The 23,116-nt window shown below is 38.3% G+C and overlaps 1 protein-coding gene across 1 annotated transcript in view; it reads left to right on the top strand.

Moving 5' to 3' along the window:
• Nucleotides 1–23,116, top strand: part of ARHGAP8 (Rho GTPase activating protein 8) — an 87,763-nt gene that overhangs the window by 19,680 nt on the left and 44,967 nt on the right. The window contains exons 2-5 of the mRNA XM_068401037.1: nucleotides 3,539–3,650; nucleotides 6,738–6,875; nucleotides 17,303–17,390; nucleotides 21,961–22,092. Coding sequence (XP_068257138.1) covers nucleotides 3,614–3,650; nucleotides 6,738–6,875; nucleotides 17,303–17,390; nucleotides 21,961–22,092 — 395 coding nt within the window. The 5' untranslated portion in view covers nucleotides 3,539–3,613. The remainder of the gene's footprint in view (nucleotides 1–3,538; nucleotides 3,651–6,737; nucleotides 6,876–17,302; nucleotides 17,391–21,960; nucleotides 22,093–23,116) is intronic.

Raw genomic sequence — 23,116 nt, 5'->3', positions numbered from 1 at the left:
TCTAAATTATTTCTAGCTTCTGAGTAACTTTGTGCATTAAACGTTAGCTAATGTTTTAACGCTATCATAGTTGCTCTGGCTTGTACAGTAACTTTGGTGTTCAAAAGCCAGATGTTTTTCAGCAGGTTTTGAGAGGGATTTAAATGTCCTCTTTAGATTGAGCCACTACTTCTAACTATAGCGTTAGCAATTAGTATGAAGGAGAAATTGGTTTTTATTCAGTGTTATACAGCAGAAGGATTGTATCTTTTTTTTTTTTCCTGCAAGTGGGGGCTCAAGGAGATGTTTTATATTGTGTTCCATCAATTCATTGAGACTTTCATTACTCATGTTGTCTGAAAAGCATCCTAGTGTCAAAGATACAGCCTAATTTTTGTGACTTATGATTTTCTTTATGATTTATGGTTAAAATTCAATAGGATGGAAAGGCCTGGTGTAAATAGGTACTTGAGAAGGAAGACAGTGCCCCTTTTCCTTATAAGAACTTTGGGAAATATTTGGGTGGAATGATGTCTGTGAAGATCATATATATTGAACATTGCCTTTCTTTATTCTGGAAGTTTAGATGAATGCAGGTGCTATTGTATGAAAACTAAATTGAAAAACATGTGTGCTGGTTTTGGCTGGGATAGAGTTAATTTTCTTCACAGTAGCTAGTATGGGCCTATGTTTTGTATTTGTGCTGAAAACAGTGTTGATAATACAGGGATGTTGTAGTTACTGCTGAGCAGTGCTTACCCAGAGTCAAGGCCTTTTCTGCTTCTCACACCACCCCACCAGTGAGGAGGCTGGGGGTGCACAGGAAGTTGTGAGGGGACACAGCTGGGACAGCTGACCCCAACTGACTGAAGGGATATTCCATACCGTATGATGTCACCCTCAGCATATAAAGCTGGGGGAAGAAGGAGGAAAGGGGGGACGTTCGAAGTTATGGTGTTTCTCTTCCCAAGCAACTGTTACGCATCATGGAGCCATGCTTTCCTGGAGATGGCTGAACACCTGCCTCCCATGGGAAGGAGTGAATGAATTCCTTGTTTTGCTGTGCTTATTAAACCGTCTTTATCTCAGCTCACGAGTTTTCTCACTTCTACTCTTCCGATTCTCTCCCTCATCCCACTGGGGGGAAGTGAGCGAGCGGCTGTGTGGGGCTTAGCTGCTGGCTGGGGTTAAACCACGACAACATAACAGAAAAATAAGTCAAAAAGAGCTTATTGTGGTCAAGTTCCAGCTTCAGCAAAGAGTAGAATGGCCTGCTTGAAATACTCGGTGGAGTTGGAGGCTAAGAGGTGTGAATACAAGTGTGAACTGTAGGTTGAATTTGGAGCCCCTTGAGAACGTATCAGTATCATTACATTCCTACAAAATGTAAACGTTTTATTTAGGAAAAAAAGTTGGGAGGAAATTGTTCAGATAAGATAGAAAAAGTCAGCTTTCCTTTTTTTTTGCAATTACACTTTGCTTCAAAAACGTTTTAAAATTTTGTTTATTCGAAGAAGATACTTAATGTACCATTTACTCCTGACCATCACAGGTACATGTGATCAGATATTATACCAAGTACTTATGACCAAACCATGTCAATTACTAAAGCAGCTTCAATACCTGCCACGAATTAGTTGCTAAAAAAACATGCGTTATCATACTAGTTGCTAATTGTTATTTTAGAAATGTCTAAATACCACTCAGAATAGTAATAAACAAATTAATTACTGGTTGGAATATCAATCAGTAAGTATTTTTTTTTTTTGTATCATAATTTAAAAACAACAATGGAATTACCATTTTGAATGCCATGTGGTAAAATTAACATGAACTGAAATATATCTGGCCCAAAATTGTTTTCATTTTTTAAAGAAAATTGTTGCTCAGTGAGAAATTGCGTAATTTTCTTTTTTGAACTTAATGGGATTTTCCCTGTGTATTTGCTTTTAAATTAAGAGTTTCCTGTAAATGGAGATAATTATTTTCAACAAGAAACAAACAAGATATTGTTATAAAATAGTTGGTAAGTATTTGAAAAGCTTCTAAGTGGTAGAACCATGTTCATATTTTATCTGCATTGCAGCAAGTTATGGAAATGCATGGTTGCCTTTGATGATGATTACTATTACATTAGTATCAGATCTGTGAAATGTTTTGAAAATTTATGGAAAACCGTCATTAGCCACCAGAAGCTCTTTTAAATATGATGATGGTTAGCAGGTACTTGTTTTACTGTTGTACATGGGAGCTGTAGTCATATACTAGGATGCAAATTTGTTTTGCCTGTATAAACTGAAACCCAAAGGATAGACATTGCATTAGCTGGTTAGAGCCCCGCTCTAGTTCACACATGTAATAGCCATGATCACTCCAATGACTAATCCCTCCTCAGCAAAATAGGTAAATATATGGTTATAATTAAGCAGATGTTTACTTGCTTTGTTGATGTGCATTTTATTTCTGGGAAGTTACTTATATATATCGCTTCCCTGGTTAAAAAACAAAACAAAAGGATAGTATCTAGCTTTCAGACTTATGAGTCTGGAATAAACCTACTTAACCTACTTAAGCTTTGGGATGTTCAGGGTGGGCAGCAGCAAGCAGGCAGACTGTCCAGTCTGGTTTGGGTTTGGTCCAAAATGATTTTCCCGGCTTCAGTGCTTTGAAGTAGCAATACAATATGTAACCTCTTGACAGAGGAGAACAATATGCTTGTATATGCCTTTTCTCAACAACCCAGCCATCAATGTGCCTGTTTTCTTTTTATTTAGCATGCTTAGATGAAACCAAACTGGTATAAAACAAAGGTTTTAAATTAAATTAAAAGGAGAGTATGAAAAGCTCAATTTCTTTCTCACCTCCATGCTCGAGTCTGGGTTTTTGATTTGAGGGAAGTACTCTTGTTGCTGCTTGGAGCAGCTGCTTGGGGAAACAGATCTTCTAAATCGTATTCTTTGCTCCTGATGCTCACTTTGGGTGTGTTGCTTAGTATTCTGTTTACAAAGCACTCCCCAGAGTGTTTGACAAAAAGCAGTGATTATGCATAGGAAGTGCTGTTTTTTCAGTTTTTTATGTGTTAATGCTCACTTGAAATTTTCATGAAGCTCTTTTATGTGAAATGTGCAGTATAAAATGTTTCCTGTAATAAAACTTAAAACTGCTATAGAATAAGTGACTTTGGTGTGATATATACCATGGAGTATATATCTTCTTCATCAGAGAAAGAAAATTAAGAAAAAATTAAGATGTATGTTGTTTCTGAAAGTGAATTAATCTGCAGGTCTGATGTTTATCATTAAAAATGTGTAATATGTAAATATTTTTAAAAAGAACTGCCCGCCCTCAATTGACCAGATCAGTTTGTTGAAAGTCTTGTTATTGTACGTAGCTTTTTGTTTTTGGACCGCTGTTTTAAGAAAGTGATGCCCAAATGCAGATGAGCTTGTTCCTCAACAATAATTGGGCAGTAGGATTTGGGAGGTGAGGGTTGTTTTCATTGGATAGTGTGTAAAATTTGCCACATTGTGATGACAACTACTTTTATTTATTTTTGTAGGGTTGACTCAAGGACCGTTTCGTCCTGCAAGAATCAGTTAGCAAGATCTGCATAGAATTATTCCTAGGGGGAAACATGTCTGAGATTGACTATGAGAAGTTAGCTGAAATAGGTAAATATTTTTTATTCTACTTCAAATGGTATCTGTGTAGAGTTACAGGTGATTTAATAGAGCATCTTCAGTAAGTGAGAGGCTTCACCAATACTTTGTAATACTTCTTGGAGCAATCCCATATGAATTACAGCCACTGTACTGCTGTGTACCCTATTAAAGCCATTCGGGTCGAAGTTTAGTTTAATACATGCAGCTTTTATGAATTATTGGCAGATGTTCCTAGTGCAATTCTAGGCTATTGGAATATCACCATCATCACATACTGTGGCACAAATGGGAGTCATTACTCCAGACAGACACGTATTGAATGAGCATAGAGATTGTGTATTGCATGTTATCTCCAAAGATGTGAGTCAAACTGAGCAATATGACTGTGGCATTAGGGGCCTCGTCATTTTGAAAGATCAGCATTACGTTTTTTTCCTTTGAGTTTTTGAGGATCCAGAGCAAGAGTCTTCCAGAGCTTCCCCTCCTTTCCCCTCCCTGCCACGTCAGTTTCCCTTTCCCTAAGGTATTTAGCTCTGATTTCTCCATGTCATGACTTTCTGCAGCAGCAGGCTGGCCTTTTTACTCCTGGGGCTTGGTTCAAAATCCACGGAAAGCAATTTTCCCTGCAGCCTTGGCAAGCTCTGGATCAGGCCCCTTGTGTTGTCTCTCAGCCTGGGTTGAACAGTGATAAGAGTGGGAGTAGTAACAGATGATCCACTGCTATAGCTCATGGAGCAGGGCAATAAACTCCTCTGTCATTTGCAGGAGGAAAATGGAGCTGAGATCTCCCTCAGTTTGGAACAATGAATCTTCTTTTTTATTTGTGTCTATTGTGAAACATCTCTTGAGCTCCAGTCATCTTGTTCACAATTCAAAAAAAAAAAAAAAAAAAAAAGGAAAAGAAAAAATATGCAATTACCTTACTAGGTTAGGGTTAACTGGCTTTTCAGTAGATACGATTACTGTTGGGACTTCTTTAGTCCCTGTGAATAAGTGCAGTACAAATGGGTGTACGTATTTACTTTGCTTCTCTAGTTCTTTGGCAGATCTCAAAGCCAGATAGCTTGATATCTATACTTTGTTACAAATCCTTACCCCTGCTTTTTGGAAACCTATTTTTATGCATAGTACAAAATAATTTTTTACAGAAGGAGTTAGCCTCTGCCTCTCTGTACCAAAGGCTGTAGTTAACCTATTGGTTGTTTCTGTTCTGTTTAACTTGAACATACCTTTCACTTTTAATAAAGCCTGTTAAGTTTCAGTGGATTATGGTAAATGGTTCACAGCTTCTGCTTTACATCCCCACAGACTAGCATCTTCTATTTCTTTTTCTCTCTCCCCTTTGCAACTGTTTGTTCCTTTAGGTGGTTACAGTGCTCAGACATGAAAAAAACCCTAATAAACAAAAGAGTGTTTTCGTTGTTCTGAGTTTTAACATGACTTAAATATTTATAAAGGAAAAAATTGTGAAATTAATATACTGCATTATGTTTGTATTATTCTTCCCAGCTCTTGGGACAAAAGCATTCTTTAAAGTGAAAGAATACTTTTCCAGTTAAGGTTAGTGTAGGTTTTTGTATACGATACAACTTTTAAAGGGTAGAGAAGTACACATTTTGGAGATAATAAGAATTTAAACTTCTTTGTGTGTATGAAGAGGACTCTAATGGTGTATTTCTAAAGGCAGGGTTTTTTTTTCCCTATAGGACTGTTGATTTATTTTCTGAGGGGGCTTTAATGTGAATTCAGACATAAAGAAATGTAAAAGTGGTACACGTGTTCTTGACTCCTCTTTGTCTTTGAGTAGCCCAGCCACTAGTGACGTTTTTCATCCTTGTGAAATGCATTTTTTGTACAAATCACATTAAAAATAAAAATGAGACAATAAAGCTTTCATGTGGCTGTTTATAGGATAGAAAGGTACTGAGAAACTGTGAGTGGAAGGCATTCCGAAATATTTAGTAAGAGGTTTTCTCTAACACTTATTAGCTACTGGCACATAAATCTAGCTGAAAACAATACTTAATATATTCTTTCTGCCCTAGTGTGTCTTGTGTGGTGGTCAAGGCATATGAAATACCCAGATGATTAGAAAGCAGAATGTTCTTGAAGTACTTTTAAAAGTGACGCTAATCATCTTATAGATAAAACTGTTAATTCTACCTTATTAAAACTTGCATGATAAAGGGAGATGGAAGACGTACAGGGGGTGGTGCACCTTATCAGAACATTAATTTTTCTCTTTACATATGCCTTTTCTTCTCTTAAGCCACCAAGACACTTGTGTGTTAGCATGTCAATTTAATGTTATTCCTATCAGTTTCTAGAAGACATTCATGTGAATAGTGTAGAAACATTAGTGACAGTAATTATCCCAGAACCTCTGTTCATTTGGATATGTACTTAGGATCAGCTCTTTTTGACCTTACAACAGTTTGGAAAAAACTTTTGAGCAGACTTTTACACCTTTGCTTGGCCTCTAGCTGGAGTATATGTTGGATGGATGTTGGGCTGCCTTGCCTATTGCAAGTCCAGAAGGTTAAAGGATTTCAAGGAAATTTTGAGGGAGGTGAGATGGAGATTTGTTTGCATTTTGCTACCTTTATGCAAAATGATGTGTCTGCTCTCAGAGAGCATTCACATGGGGTGTTAATGTGGAGTAGCTGTCAGTGCACGTGTTAGTGTACTGAAGCTTTGAATTCCCCATTTGGACAACCTTGAACTAAAAGACAAGAAGCTGTAGATGGATACAACAAGCAGATTGTGGGAGTGTAGGAGATGATGAGACACCACCAGTAGTCATGAATAGCAAGGTCACAGCTTGCCAGCTGTCCAGTCATTGTCGAGATTTTTGTGAGCATCACAGCAGATAATAATCTTAAGGAGGATGTGGAGGTCTCTTTGAGGTATTAAAGGGTTGCTTTTCCCATGCATGACAAAGGGTAAAGAACAAGAAACTGATTTGAAACTGCAACAAATGTTGATAAAGGCCTGTGTTTTTATCAAATAGCTAAAATTCAACCCTTCAATAATGTATCAGAAGCAAAAATTTTTCTTTGCTCATTAGCACTTAAGCATTCTTGCTTGCTCCTTTAGAACTGCAGAAAGACGAAGCAGAAGATACACAGTCAGAACAGGAAGAAACATTTATGTCTCCACCACTTGAGGATCCTGAGTTAAATATCAATCACCCTTACTATGATGTTGCGAGACATGGCATCATCCAGTTAGCAGGTATGTTTGGAAAAATACTACGGCTTCACACTTACTAGACCCCTTACCACATTTTTCTTACTGTACTCCTCAAGGTGATGCACAGGAATGATGTTGACGCTTTCAGCCTTCATCCTGAAAAGCAGCTGAATAGTAATATGTGAACTCAGTGCTTTTCTACAGATGAATTATGAGCCAAATATTTGAGTTTAATCTTGCTTTAAAATATAACTATAGCAATATATTATAATGTAAGGCCGAACTGTGGCTGTAACAGATCTGTACTTTATTTGTGATAAGCTGTTTTGTTTTCTGAATAACCTGAAGTGTTGTGTAGCCACACGTGATCATTTTTCTAGTCTGCTCTGGAAAGGGCGTGCAACTGTGAAGAGATATGGATTACTGTATAAAAACTAATAAAAGGCAGAAAGGAAACTGTTGACATAAATGTTAACTGCATTTATCACCTGACTTTCTGTTGTCACATGGAGAAAAGCTATGGATACATAGCATATTTGAATATTGTATCATTTAATGTTTAGCGTTAGTTATTTTTAAAACATTCTGGCAATGTGTAAGACAGGCAGGCATATTTTTGGTATAAAAGCACCTCTTGAAAGTTTGCATTGCATATTTTTTTCCTTTTGGCTTATTTTTTGGTATGAATGTGCTTCTTAAAACAGCTTTAATAATCACAATCCTGAACTAAAGAAATGAATACAATAAAAAACAAATAGCTGTATTTAACACTGCTCATCCTAACGAAGTCTAAGATTGTGTTATATTGTGCACACGTTTTGTACCTCATACTTCAGTGAGCCTAGATTATAATTTTTCAGGAATATGATGAACTCGGGTTGTACATATGTACCTTCCTGAATTCAAGCTATAAACAGGGTGTCATCCAGGTGAATGTGAACTTTAGCAAAACCAGTCCTCTAGTGAGGTATGATGGACTAGGGCAGTGAAATCCATGGTAATTTGACTTCTGACTATATTGGGAGGAGAAATTTACCCATAGTAACTTCTCTTCTTGAAGCTAGTTATATACAGGGTAATAATTAACTTTTACCTTCTTCAAAACTAACCCCCCAACATAAGACTCAAATCCATAAACAAGGGAATAAAAGATTCACATTCTTGCGATTCAAAAGCTACTACCTGCTAACCCATTAGGATGTTTCTCACTCAAGCACCAGTTTTGGGGTGGGGGAAGTACCAAGATAGAAGAGTTATTAATGAAATCCTTGAAGTCAAACTGACAAAGTGTAAAATAGATGTGTTAACAGACACGCTGGACACACCAGAGTCGCTCTAACTGTCCACCTAAGAACCTCTCCCATCTGCTGTATTAGGCAGTGCTACATGATAATGGTTTAAAAGAGATCTTCAGGACTTTTTTTTCTCCTGCTGGTAAGCTCAACATCAAATTGTGATGGGCCATGTATTTACTGCTTCAACTTTAATCATGCACAACTACTTAGTAAATGTTTGTTATTGCTGCTCGTTCTTCATTCATTCAAAGATGCCCTGGAAGTCATAAGCATTTGATATTTGTCTGTTTTAGCCAGTGTTAATTCTAAAGGGTTCTTGTGTGTTTATTTTCCTTGGAGGAACCATCATCTTTTTGGCAGCTATGGGCAGAGCTGCTGGGTGATGAGCTGAAACCCCTGAGTCTGTGCTTAGTCTAAGCTCCTCTTCTCCATTCCTCCATACTGAGGGAAAAGGGGACAAGTTGGCAATCTTATTGGTCGCTCAAGAAGTTATGAAGACATTCTCTGCTGATTAAAAAAAAAAAATAAAAAAAAGTTTGCTTACTACCAAGGCAAACAAAAACTGTAACTTTCATGGTCTCAGAAGAACTCTGTCATTTGACTTGGAAGAGTTAAAATGATGGGGGAACTCAAAGAAGGGGAAAAATTTGGAATGAGAAGATGAAATATACTGGAACAGCTCCTTTTAAAAATTCATATTTTTACTGATGGTGAAACAGAGAACATGTGGTGGGGACAGAATGGTAAGCAGCCTGCCCCTTCCTGAGCAGTCCTGCCTGGCTTCATCTTATGCTTATGTCTTATTCCGGTGTTAGAGAATGGGAGTGTGCTTCAGTATAATGGAGTGAAAGAGACCTACCTGTGGCTTCCATAGTTTCGTCTTGGAACTTGCTCCATATCACTGCTTGGAGTAAAGTCCAAACATTAGGTATACTCCTGGTTTAAATTCACTGGAGCAAATGGAGGTGTTCACAAGATGAATCTTGGCTGAAATGTTGGATTCTCTGTGATGGTTTTGTCCTTAATACTGCAGTCTTTTGTAGGGGGAAAAAAGTCCCCTAGCCATTGTTTAAGCTCAGAAAAGAGTGACCTTAGCTGCCATTTCAATCAGAAATATATGATGGGGTTTTGCAAGTCTACTGGACAATTTAAATGTGAAGCACAAGCCAGGAGTCGTGTTTCAGGTGGCAGTCTGCACCCTTGAAAGCAGCTTTGATGGTGGGATGTAAGAGGAGAATGCAGAGGTGTGCATATGAATGAAGAACATTGGAAAGGTGAAATATGATCTGAAGACATGCTTCATCTCCACAAAACAAGACCTCCCTGTCCCCAGTGGTAACTGATGTGAATTCAGGTTTGAATGTTTTCTGGATTTAGATTCAAGTGAGGAAAGGATGAGCTCTTCAGATCTCCTTCCCATCTTGGAAAAGGCCAGGCCCTTTTGAAACAAATAATTTTTAAATGATTTGTACCTAGTTTGTAATGGTTTTAATCTCTTTGAATAAGACAAAGTATAATTTCAGTGTTTGGAACAGTTATTTTAAAGCAATTCTGAAAGCTGTTCCTTCAGTTTTAATTCTGTGATTGAAAGACAATGAGATTTATTGTTTGAAGTGTTGAAGAAAAAGAGTTTAGGTGAAAATATTTGCAGTAATTTATCTATCTCTTACAATGATCTAGTTTCCAACAGTTAATTAAAAAAAAGTCTAAAATTCCTTCTTCTCACAAATTAAAATGGCTTATACCTGCTTTCCATAACAATAGCTTTGACTATATGCAAAGGAGATTTTTAAAGTTGTATTCATACTGTGTGAAAATACAATTAATTAAACAAGAATAGAGGACATTTTAAAAAGATGTAAGCTTTAATAATTGTTTGTTAATTACAGACTGATTTATGTCACAAATACCAATGTGCAGCTGACTACTCTAAGCATATGTAAATGGAACAGTGCTGCAGTGCTGGTTCTTTTTATTTCTGTTTTGAAGGAGAAATTTCAATCTGTTGCCCAAAAAGAAACTCAAGATTATTTTTCTTTGTGGCAAAAATGAAGGGACATATAAGCATATACGATGCATCAACCTTCCTTATTTTCTATAGTTTGCTTCTATAATATGATTGCTGACAACTTTTTGCGGTACCTTTTTTTGAATATGTGCTCATTTAGTAGGACTCGGTCTCTGATGCTTGTGTTTTCATTAACTGCCAGTGACATCCTTTTGTGTGTTAGAGAAAACTTTTTAATGGAATCAAAATCCGTCATTGTTTTAAATCTATATTTCCCTTCTTAGCCTTTTATTGCTTTTCTAGTTATATTTAAAGATTTCAGGTGTCCAGCGTGGGTCTTTGTAGAGACTGTCCATATTTTCCTTCAAGATCCAGTTGATTTCATGTCCCTTTCTAATTTTGAACCAGTATATTAGAAACTGATTAGAATAGTATTATGTAGATGAGACTGTGAAAGATAAAGTTGTAATTTAGTTTTTGTAACATGTAAGGGGAAACTATAGTGAATTACCTAATAAGCCTAAGACGTGAGTCCTAATAATTTTCAGTCCATCTAGGTGACAGCTTTGCTACTTCTTGCAATACCTTCAGGAGCAGACCTGTGGTCTGTAAATTGCAGTGTCACAGGAAACAACTGGGTTTAAAGATTTTTTTTTTTCTTAAAAGATTTATTTTGTTAATTTTTTTATTTCCAAAGGGTATTCCTGAAATCAATCTCTCTGACGTAATTTCATGAGTACCCTTTTGAGGAAAACAACAAATCAATTGGAGAGACCTAAGACTTTGGGCACTTTTGAAGAAAGAAGCTGAAGGCTCTGGTTCATAACCTATTTGCAGCACAAGAGCAGATTTTAATGTGGGCTTTGCACTTGACAAAGCGCGTCCTAACCATTTGGATGTTGTTGTGTTTTTTTCTCAGTTGCTATCAGAGGAGCTCCAAAATAAAGGTTGATATGAATGAAAAGTGTTTCCTGCTCTAGTGGAGAGCGAACTTGCCTGAGTGATAGAAACATGGGTTCAAATCCTTTAGGCACAAATTGAACATGGATTTCCCAAATTCTGCACCAGTTTTACTCTTTCTTCTTTCTCCAACTATTTTCTTCTCAGAATGTGAAAGGAAATAAATCCTTATTTACCGCATTCCTTGCTTTGAACATCAGACTGTAAGTTATAGTGTCTTTTTTAAAGACAAAACTGAGTCTTTAAATGTAAAATCAAATACAAAAATGTATGGATGTGCTTTCTTGTTAAATCTGAGAAAATATAATGGGTCTGCTTTAAACACCATTTAGTAGAGCAACAGGCTTGCTAAAATAAATGATGGCTTAAAGTGCCAAATTCAAATGTGAATGTGAATTCAATTTTAGGTTTGGGTATCCTAACAATATACCACAAGTCATTCTACACCTGAATATACCTTATTAAAAAGAGAAGCCTAGCACTATTTCCCCTTTACCAAGTAAATGTAAATTATAGTCCCTTTCTGTTTGACTATTCTGCTGTTTCTTTGCTTTCCTTAAATTTTCTTTTATACTTTCTGTGAATTATCAAAATACTTAGTTTTGCGTCACTGAAAGCAGTTTTGATTTTCAGTGCCCCTTTTAAGACTAGAACATTGTTCTAGTCCAGAGAGTCAGCCAGATAGAACTGTACTGACATTAGAGAGGTTAGCTTCAGGAATGGCTTTAACTCACCTTTATTTCAACTTATTTTACATACTTTAAGAAGAGCACAGGAGAAATATGAATAATTAATTACATCAAAAAGCAAGCTGTCCCTTTGCTTTCAGCTGATCTGAAAAAAATGTGCTATGGCAAAGTATTTTTCTTAGGCAAAATTTAAAAGAAAAATTGCTCATGGAGGAATCTCTGATGGGGAATCTTGGCTTTCTGAGGGGAATGAACTTCGTTCCTGATGTAGGAAATCTCCTGAACATTCACTTACAGTCATTCCTATTTAGAAAGACACCTGAGCATGTACTTGATTTTAATTGCAATTTTAGCACTTTCCAGAATTAGCCAGGTGCAGTACAGGTGCAATCCTCTCACAGAAGGTTGGTTTCTAAATAAACAGGTGGACATGAGTGGAATCCAGAGGAATGAACACAAAAAGGGAACTTTGTGAAATCAAAACAAGTTGACTCTTGGAATTCAGAGTTGATGTCATTCTCCGTATTTCCTTGATGGATCCGGTCTCTGTCCCAAAGGATAAACATTACAATGGGTATTTTAGTACTTTATCTTTAAGCTGTCTAATATCCATTGTAATGTATTTTCTTATGATCAGCCAAGGTGATCAATGCCAGGAGAAAGAGGACTCGAATATCTACAGCTAAAGGTATAAGCTTCTCCTGCTAACATTGAGACTCATCTGTGTTGGCTTGGCTGTATATTTCTTAACTAAGAAGTTTGCCATTATGGATGGGCAGAGACCCATAGTGGATTAGTTGTGAGTGTATTTACTGTCCATTACTCAGCCTAGGCAAAACAGAGAAGTTTCGTGATGGCTTTTTTTGCAATCCCACATTTCCCTGAGTCATAGTTGAAAGACACATGGAAGCACAGCTTGTCTCGCCATTTAACATAGTATAATTGAGGTATAGGCTCATTTTCTCTAGCTTAAATTCATTGAAACAAACAAATATGTGAGCAAGTGTTTTCACTGTTGTGGCAAGTCCCCTGGATTTTGACCCTGCTTCTACTCCCATTGAAACCAATGGCAAAATTTCTGTTGACTTCAGGATCTCGCTTTGCTGTAATGTGATAATGACAGGCTTCAGTGAAGTAAAATGATATTTCACTTTTCACTTATAAAATAGTAAATGTTTAGTATCATGAGAACAAAAGCTCTTAAAAAGTCATGCTAAAATTACAGCATTCAAAAGATCTCATTTGCAAATTGGAATGAGCTCTATCATTAGAAAAAACTTTTCATTTACGAGAAGCAGTTAGGAAGTGCTGTGCCATCAAAATTCTTAATTAAAAAGTAGAACAATCCCCTTTCCCCCTTGCCCTACCCTGTGTCTTACTGTAACTTTTTTTTTTCCTACTGCAAAGTTTGATATCAAAGTGATGTATGATTCAGGTCTGTTTCAGCGAAATCCAGACAAATGAAACCCCAGCAGATAGCTTGTATTGTAATGTGCATAAATCTCATTCTGGACAGCGTGCTCTACACACCCCTCTTTACTCACCGAGCGCAGAGGAGGGGACTGGCGTCACTGTGCTGTTTTCCCAGGAGTGGCTCCGTGGCCAGCACAGCTGATAATCCTGAGGCTGCCCGGGAATGCATGCACATAGCCAGTGCCTGATCCAAAGGCAGGAGCCTCCTAGCCATGGGCGAGAGAAGTCTGTCAGACCTTTTGTGTGCATGAGGGCAGAATCCGAGCCAGTGACTTAAAAAGGCACAGGTAGGTGGCTAGAGGAGTGTGAGTGCCCAAGCAGTTAAGGTACTCAGTCTCTGGGAATGCCTCCTGAATATTTGGGGGTCAAAACCAGTGCAGAAAGATAAGGGGAGAGCCCATTTTCCAGGGAGGGTAGAACAGGTTATCAGCTTTAATCTGAAAGTATTTAGTGACATTAGCCTGTGAAATGAAGTAGGTTAATATGACACTATGTTTTTGACCTGAAAGCGAAACATCAAGGAGCAAAGCTGATATTGCCCTTCTTTTTTTGATTTTTCCCCTGTAGCAAATGAGACATCTTTCAGTTCTGACTTGTTTAAGTCCAAGTAGCAGGGAAATACAGGTTTTGTGGGGTAAAAATATACTCTGTTCTGATTTAAAATCTGCATACTTGAAATTACACTATGCTTTGAATGTGCAGTTAACTGCCAGTCCCCACTTTACCCTTCAAACCGCACTTTCACTATTTGGTAAAAACTCTATCCTCAAGGTCATGGGATTCAAACTATATCAGACTGGGAAGCAAATGCTCTAGTAAATGCAATGGGAATTTCCCAGGGTGCTCAGACACAGCCCTTCTGGTGGAGGGCAAGGGAAGCCTGCTTCTGTTTTGGTCAACTCTTCGCGTGTCATGTTACAATTTGATGTTGTTCAAAACATTATTGATGCCTATGAAGAAAGGACCGTAGGTGTGTCCTTTCATTTCCTTTCATTAACTGTCATCACTGATGGGAAGCTGGCACTGCTTTATTTAGTTTTTAATGGAGTTGAGGTTCTCAGTCACCTTTTCTGGTTTGCTCTTGTTGCCTGTGTGGCACTGCAGGGTAGGAGAACGAGGTGCTCTGCTCTGCTGGTTTCTCTGCCTCAGCTTTCCCATTATTGAAACTGGGCAATTATGTTTATTTATGTTCTAACTGTATCTGTTTGCAGTCTTTTATAAAGCTGGTTATTTTTTTCTACCTTTTAATTCAAGCAGTCGAATGTGACCAACAGTAACAATTAGTGACTCATTTAGTAATTTAACTGGAAACCTTTCTTAGATTTATTTCACTCATAAAAATGGTTGTCTCTAACAAATAAAATATTCTACAGTGCATTGTAACACAGCAGTTTTTTCACAAACAAGTCATGATTTAGAGGACAATCTTTTATTAATGTTTTAATTTTATTACATAATTCATATTAATGCAGGTCACATTATAAGTACTTTATAATTACTCTGAGAATATCAAATAAGACACTTAGAAGTAACTTCAGGAAATAATTTATCATCTGTTTAAGAACAATATGCAGACATACGTGAGTATGTATAATTGTGGTGGTGTGCATATTCTTCCTTTAGTGGTGCTCAAGCACTTTATTTAACTCAGGAGTCAGAATTTATTTTTAATGTGGGAAGGGACACCAGGCCTTGTGGGATGAAAAAACACCTTTGAGAAAGATAATAAAAATAAGCAGTCAGCTGAAAAAGAACAGGAAGAAAGAACTAGCCAGCAGAGGAAGCTACGTTTTAGAAGTCAAAACCACAGGACTAAAGTGATAATTACCAAAATTCAAGCTGAGTTAGATCTTTAAAGGATGTTAAAGCAAATAGCAGAAGTTTCTTTAGTTGTATAAATAAAAAAAGAGAGAAGTTATCTTCTGTGAAATGAGTGGAGTGACCATCAGAGATAATCCAGCTATAGCTGTCAAACTAAATTAATACTTCATCTTGGTTTTCAGTAAAGGCAATGATGTTGATATTATTAGGAAATCTTTTAAAGTCCTGAATGTGATGTTCGTCTGCAATTTATTATCTAACTCTTGTCACCCGTGTTTAGGAAAGATGCATTCAGATTGGTGCAAGATAGAGAATAGCTAGGTTGGGGAAGACACAGAAGATCTAACTTGCTAACAAGTATTAAAATACAGGCTGGGAGGGGATATGATTATTGTCTAGAGAGTCCTGTGGGATGGTAAATAGTACTGAAGGAGAAGCACAGCTTCAGATGAGTGATGTCGTTGTCACACAAGCAAATTGGGACAAACTTACTATGACTTTTAGACTGGAATTGAGAAAGCAAGTTGCTAGTTGTCAAAGCAGTGAGTAGAAGAAGCAAGAAATAGAAAAGACTAACTTTTTTTTAAGATAGAGCTCAACAAATCAGTGGAAGGATTATGTGGTACAGTTCCTGGTGATAACACAGGCTTGGAATTGATAATGCAGAAGATGTCTCCCAGTCCGTGTTCATACCTGAAAAGTCATTAAGTGTTAATCTCACCTCCTCCCTCCCTTTTCTCCTTCTACACCTAAAATGGAATGGGTTTAAATAGATGCTGTCCCATCATGACCTCTGTAAGTACTGTTGAGCACAACTAGGTAGGAACTGGACAAAGCAAATACATGATTATTTTTTTTTTTCCTTAGTGTGGAATACATCAGTAGAGGACAGCACCTCTTCCTGAGTTGAATGAAGGAAAGCATATTACTGTCAGTGGTGGGTTTTCATGGAAAGTGTGTATTTGCAAAGCTGGCAAGTGTTCTGTCTGTTCAGATCAAGTAATTTGAACCAACATCAGTAATACAAATTAGCACAGCTTAAGAAGTGGTCTGAAGCTGTTCTACACGGTTTTCATAGAAATGCTCATAGGATTTTATTTATTCATTAAGTTTTATCCATTACAGATTTACCTTCTATTTTAGTTCTTTTTTATTTGTTTATTCTTAACAGCTACTTACTTGATAAAAGGGGAACAACAGAATTATAAAGAATATCTAAAAAAACCCCAATTCTTAACTTTATTGTACTCCTACTGATATCAAAGCCAAACTTTGATGTTTCAGTGGCAATAGAAGCAAGTGTTAAATATCATTTAGTTTGAACATTGAAATTAGACCAAGAATGTCTCAAATATGAGTTCAGTCTAAACATTTTCCATGATGTTTCAGTATTGCTTTAAAAGGAATGGTATCTTTCATGTAGATATATCTTAAAATCTTAACACCTCACAGCCTTCGGTGCCAAATTACCTTCAGTATGAACATGACTTAACCTCTATGCCTGACTTTCCAGATAGTGGAACTTGGGTGTGGGGTGGGCATGGCATGGGCACAAACCTTGTCTATACAGACAGTGTGGGTGAAGCTGTCATGAGTAAAAGAGTAAATGAACTTGAGTGCAGCAATATATGCTTTGTCAGGGGAACTAAAGGATGGACACTTAGGGATCTTCAGGTTATAAAAAGCATACTTGTATGCCTTTCTTGTTGTGTTTTCAATGTGATCTGAATGTAGCAGGGCTTCTGGAAGAGTATCTAAGAAAGCTTACGTTGGTTAAAAAAATCTGACTTAGATGTGTGACAAAGCAGATGCCCAAAGGGCTTGTAGGCGGAGTGGTATTCTGATAAATTCCAGAAATAAACCATGAAGAGTCTGAAAACAGGTCACTTCCAAGACTACTAGGGAAAGCAGGCCTGTTTTCTTCCACGACTGAATGCTGCAGGAGGACTTAAGTGTTCCCTGTCAGGAGCTGAGCACCACCAACCACCTTTGAATATGACTTTCTCAGCTTAGCTTTGTCATTTGCCCAGCAGCTGCTTCATTTCACTGCAGCAGTGGCCAAATTGCTTTCTGTAGGCAACATGTGATTTGACAGTGAAGTTTCGCAGTATGTTTTGAGTAATGATGGGTGGTAGAGGTAGCTCCAAGCCATTCCTTCAGATCACTGAGGTCCCATTGCGTAAGTAAATGAGCATTGTCTTTACTAATTGTTTTGTTCACTAGGTGATGACAATTCTGGAAGGAAGGTGATTACCTTCAGTTGCTGCCGTATGCCCCCCTCCCATCAGCTCAATCACACCAGATTGCTGGAGTAAGTTTCACTCAATCTCCTTTGACTACTTTACATTTTGTATGTGAGCTTCTATTAGCTTGTTTCCAGGTGAATGAGCTTTCAGGGAGGAGAAGCAGGAGGCAAGGAGTGAAATGAGAAAAGGTTGTAAGATCTACTAGTGTTAATATTATGTGAATGAGATGTGGATGAAACTGCCAGAGTTACTTCACCTGCAATCTTGACTAGAAGAAGCAATTCACTGTGTGTTGAAATTAACTTGTCGTCTTGATTTTATTAATGAATTCTGATCATATTTTAAAAATTGAATTTATGATGAGGACCAATGAAAGAGAAATTCCAGTATTTTAGTGCTCCATACATATGTGCTCATGAATAGCAGTGTTTGCCTTAATTTGCTATACTTTATCTCCTAAATCACTCAGCAAGAGTGTTATTTAGTTATTTACATCTTAGTGGTTTTCCTCTTTTATAAAAAGATCTGCATTACGTACAGTATAATATGTTTAACATTTTTATATGTATCTCACTTTGTAATGTTTGGGGTTTTGTGTTAAAAGAGGTTGTGAATATGTAAAATCACAACATTCTTCCTTATAAACTTGCTGCAGCAAGGTACCAGGACATGTTTCTGCCTTGTAGTTTGTCACTACAAGGAGATCAGTTCTTCAATGAGAGTCCTGTCCTTATTAAGCATTTTAAACCTATTTGGAGTTCTTGTACAGCCTCCATTGCCAAAATGTTTGAGCACCTTTCAATTGTCAGTACTCACCACCATTGGAAAGGATAGAATTGCTGTTATCTCAACTTTTCAGAAACAGAGAGGGATTAAAAGACAGGTTACTTAAGAAGTGTTTTTGATAACATCTGTATTGATTTCGCATGGCAAGGTTTTGGTAGTGGGAGAGCTACAGGGGTGGCTTCTGTGAGAAGCTGCTAGAAGCTTCCCCTATGTCTGATAGAGCCAATGCCAACCGGCTCCAAGACAGACCCACCACTGGCCAAGCCCAAGCCCATCAGTGACAGTGGTAGCACCTCTGGGATAACATATCTAAGAAGGGGAAAATTTGCTGCACAACAGCGATTGCAGACAGAGAAAGGAGTGAGAATATGTGAGAGGAACAGCCATGCAGACACCAAGGTCAGTGAAGAAGGATGGGGAGGAGGTGCTCCAAGCACTGGAGCAGAGATTACCCTGCAGCCTGTGGTGAACACCATGGTGAGGCAGGCTGTCCCCCTGCAGCCCATGGAGGTTAATGGTGGAGCAGATTCCACCTGCAGCCCATGGAGGACCCCACACTGGAGCAGGTGGATGTGCCTGAAGGAGGCTGTGGACCCCGTGGGAAGCGTGTGCTGGAGCAGTCTCCTGGCAGTATCTGTGGACCCGTGGAGAGAGGAGCCAACGCTGGTCGAGGTTAGCTCTCAGGACTTGTGACCCTGTCGGGGACCCACACTGGAGCAGTCTGTCCCTGAAGGACTGCACCCCGTGGAAAGGACCCATGCTGGAGCAGTTCATGAAGAACTGCAGCCTGTGGGAAGGACCCACATTGGATGAAGTTTGTGGAGGACTGTCTCCCGTGGGAGGGACCCAACGATGGAGCAGAGGAAGAGTGTGAGGAGTCCTCCCCTTGAGGAGGAAGGAGCAGCAGAGACAATGTGTGATGAATTGACCACAACCCCCATTCCCTATCCCCCTGCGGTGCCCAGGGGGAGGAGGTAGAGAAAATTGGGAGTGAAGTTAAGCCCAGGAAGAATGGAGGGGTGGGGGGAAGGTGTTTTAAAATTTAGTTTTTCTTTTTTCTCGTTATCCTACTCTGATTTGATTGGTAATAAATTAATCATAGAATCATAGAATCATTTTGGTTGGAAAGGACCTTTAAGATCATCAGGTCCAACCATTAACCTAACACTACCAAGTCCGCCATGAAACCATATCCCTAAGCACCACATCTACTCATCTTTTAAATACCTCCAGGGATGGTGGCTCCACCACTTCCCTGGGCAGCCTGTTCCAATGTTTGATAACCCTTTCAGTGAAGAAATTTTTCCTCATATCCAATCTAAACCTCCCCTGGCGCAACTTGAGGCCGTTTCCTCTTATTAAATTAATTTTTCCCCAAGTCTAGTCTGTTTTTGCCCATGATGGTAATTGCTGAGTGATCTCCCTGTCCTTATCTCGACCCACAAGCCTTTCGTGATATCTTCTCTCCCCTGTCCAGCTGAGGAGGGGAGTGATAGAGCATCTTTGGTGAGCACCTGGCATCCAGCTGGGGTCAACCCACCACACCATATCACTTCATTTTTGTGCTCTTCGTAGCAAGAGTATTTCCACAGCCTTAAGCCAAAGCTTCCTGTGTGGCATAGAGGGAGTGTTAGCACCTAGGAGGAAGAGCCACACCAGTCAGCTCCTCACCTAGAGGAGCTACCTGAAGTGATTAATAGGAAATGCCAAAGAAAGGAGTGTGACAAACCACATTACTATCAGATCTAAGAACCGTTCCTCAGTTTTGTGAGGAGACGTCTTGATGAAACTAGGATTTCCAGCCCTTGGACTCTGCTGGACTTGAACAATTACATGTTTTCCTATATCTGAGCCTACAGCAAATTCACTTGGAAAGTCTGTGCTAAGAGAGAACTGAAGGCAGGTGTCTGAATGTGAAGCTAGCAATACAACTATCAAATGATCTGCTTTTGAGTAGTTAGACTCAGATGTTGAATTCTGAGGAAAAGCTGCAGAGTATGCCCAGATTGACAGGTATTTTGTGATGAAATCACTTAAAGAGTTTATTCGGTAAAGCTTTTGTAATGTCCCTGCAATTCTGTTACAGCCTTGGAACAGGTAATTGGCTGTACAAAAATACTGGTTATTTTATGCCTACAAAACTCTTTCAATTATTTTTAGAAGTACAGGCTTTCTGGATGCAATGTGCCAAGGAATTTACATGCTGTAAACATGAGGCACTCTGTATGTAAGAATATCTGTTTTAGATATATTTTAATTTTTAACTCTTTTTAAAAAAGTCTTGAATGACTGTTACTACCACTTCTTCATTAAACTACGATTAATACTTAAGTCGGGGATCAAAACAACATTATATTAATTTCAGTGGCAGTCCTTGTCCCAGGCTATTTGCAGTCTAAGATTTACAGTATGCTGAGGGAATAAGCAGATAAATGAGACTGTGGGAGTACAGTGTAAGAGTGAAGTTATGGATATTCAAAGAAGCCTTGATACTTGCAGATAGCCATAGCCTAATAAATGGCACATGGTACTATCTATTTTATTGAATGAAAATTGCTTACATACAATTAAGAGCAGTAGCTGGGGCTCTGTCACGGAATCACAGAATGTTAGGGATTGGAAGGGACCTCGAAAGATCATCTAGTCCAATGCCCCTGCTGGAGCAGGATTACCTAGACCATATCACACAGGAACGCGTCCAAGTGGGTTTTGAATGTCTCCAGAGAAGGAGACTCCATAACCTCTCTGGGCAGCCTGTTCCAGTGTTCAGTTACCCTCACTGTAAAGAAGTTTTTCCTCAAATTTATGTGGAACCTCCTGTGTTCCATCTTGCACCCGTTGCCCCTTGTCCTGTCAATGGATGTCACTGAGAAGAGCCTGGCTCCATCCTCATGACACTTACCCTTTACATATTTATAAACATTAATGAGGTCACCCCTCAGTCTCCTTTTCTCCAAGCTAAAGAGACCCAGCTCCCTCAGCCTTTTCTCATAAGGGAGATGTTCCAGAATAATAAGACAGCGTTGAGAATGACATGAGAAAGTTGAAATCGGACGCAGCAAGAGATGAGGCCAGATTGTACTCCTCCATCATTGCTTTATTTGAATCATTGAGCTGTGTAATAGGCCATACAGTGTTCTCAATTGTAGGAGAAGGGGAAGAGAAAAGCATCTTGAACTATACCATAAAAGAATGAACACACAGAAATGTGCTTATAAAACATGCAGTATTATTTCAGGATGGTATAAGTAGTGTAGTTCTTTAAAGTAGTTTTAAGGGAAATGATCTATGAACGCAGTCCCCACAATACAAACAAGGAAAAGGCAAATATATTTAAGAAAACAGTTTACAGTAACAAGTTGTAATTGGCAGTAATTAGGGCTAATGGATATTTCAAGAATTTCAGAAGTTTTAAATTGACAGAAAACCCCAAGATTTATTCTTTATTGTTTTGAAAAGTCAAAATGACATTGTTTGCTTGGCTAAAAGGAAGGAATTTACAAAAACCAGAAGAAAGCAAATAAAAGTTGCTGTCTGTTAAAATGCATCTTTTTAAAAATTTCTTGGAAAACACAGTTCTGTGTTGTCTTCCATCTTTTAGTGATTCGTGAGCATAGTTTTTGTAACTAAATACATTCTTTCAAATTTCAGGCTTTGCAGTGATGTGGAATTATTGGCAACACTGCCACTAGAGCAAGACGAACTTGTTAGATAAATATGTTGAACTAAAAGTGAATTTGCAGTCATTAGTGTTCTGTGCAAAAATAACACATTTTCTTTCTCAGTTACTGCTTTAAAAATCTCATCCAGTAAACTGTCTTAAAACTAAAATGTTATTTTTCTCCTCAGGTACTTAAAGTATACTCTGGACCAGTATGTAGAGAATGATTATACGGTTGTCTACTTTCACTATGGCCTGAAGAGTCTGAATAAACCGTCTCTGAAATGGTTACAAACAGCCTACAAAGAATTTGACAGGAAGTATGTCTCCAAGATATTTGGTTTACTCTTTCAGTTGTGTAATGTCTGTAACTAACTTCCATGAAGGAAGTATATCTTTCCTGATGGGCCCATAGCTAACTGAGTTCATTTTGCCATGGCAAATTCTTGTAATGATATTGGTACTGTTGTTTCTCTCCTGTGCAGTACTAAGGAATGGCCTGGCCACTGGAGTGGTTATCCAAAGGTATAAAAAGGCTTGGGAACAAAACCCAAGAGCCATTGCCTTTTCTGTGCACTATTTAACAAGATCCTCGTGAAACCTTATGTGACATTATTCTCAATTATCTCACGGTTGTGTTTGAACCTTTGATCATCCCAAGGCTAGGCTGTATACAAAAAAAGAAAGATTAGTTTTTAACACTCCATGTCTCACAGGCCTTGCAGCATTCATTGGTTGTTATATGTAAAGCCCTGAAGGGACTGCTGTGCTTGTATGTGCCTGACCTTTGGAGTAACAATGGCTACAGCTCATGACTTCATGTTCCAGTACTTCATGTTTCAGTTGGTTAGGGTGTAGTTGAGGCCAAAGCTCCTAGATAAATCACATTTTAATAGTGGAAACTAAAGTTCTGATGTTTATTCTCTGAAAGTGCATACTTACAAAGTTCCTATTGAAATCAGTCTTTTCCTTGTTTGCAAGTTGTTACTTGTTTGTAAGTTGGCCTCAGGAGGGCAACATCACTGGAAGCAAAAATATACACAAATAGGTCTTTCCTGAGAGTGAACATGTATGTGTCTGTGTGTTGATGGGGGGTGGATCATGCATGTCTGATTTTTCAATTTAAGAGCTGGAACAAGAAGCAAATCTCAAAAAGACATGCCATGAAAAAGATTATTGGGTGTTTCTAGACTAGACTGGGAGCCGTCCCAGTGCAATGCCCGACCCTGCTTTGAAAATTGAAGTTGAGATGTGCACAGCACCTTTTGATGGCCTAGTGCCACAGCTCAGACTCTTCTGAATCTCACCCAATAACCTCCTGAAACTCTAAAACCCTCTAAGCAA

Source organism: Nyctibius grandis, chromosome 5, assembly GCF_013368605.1.
Source record: "Nyctibius grandis isolate bNycGra1 chromosome 5, bNycGra1.pri, whole genome shotgun sequence".
NCBI classification, from domain to species: domain Eukaryota; kingdom Metazoa; phylum Chordata; class Aves; order Nyctibiiformes; family Nyctibiidae; genus Nyctibius; species Nyctibius grandis.
This window is presented reverse-complemented; position numbering and strand designations above follow the sequence as displayed.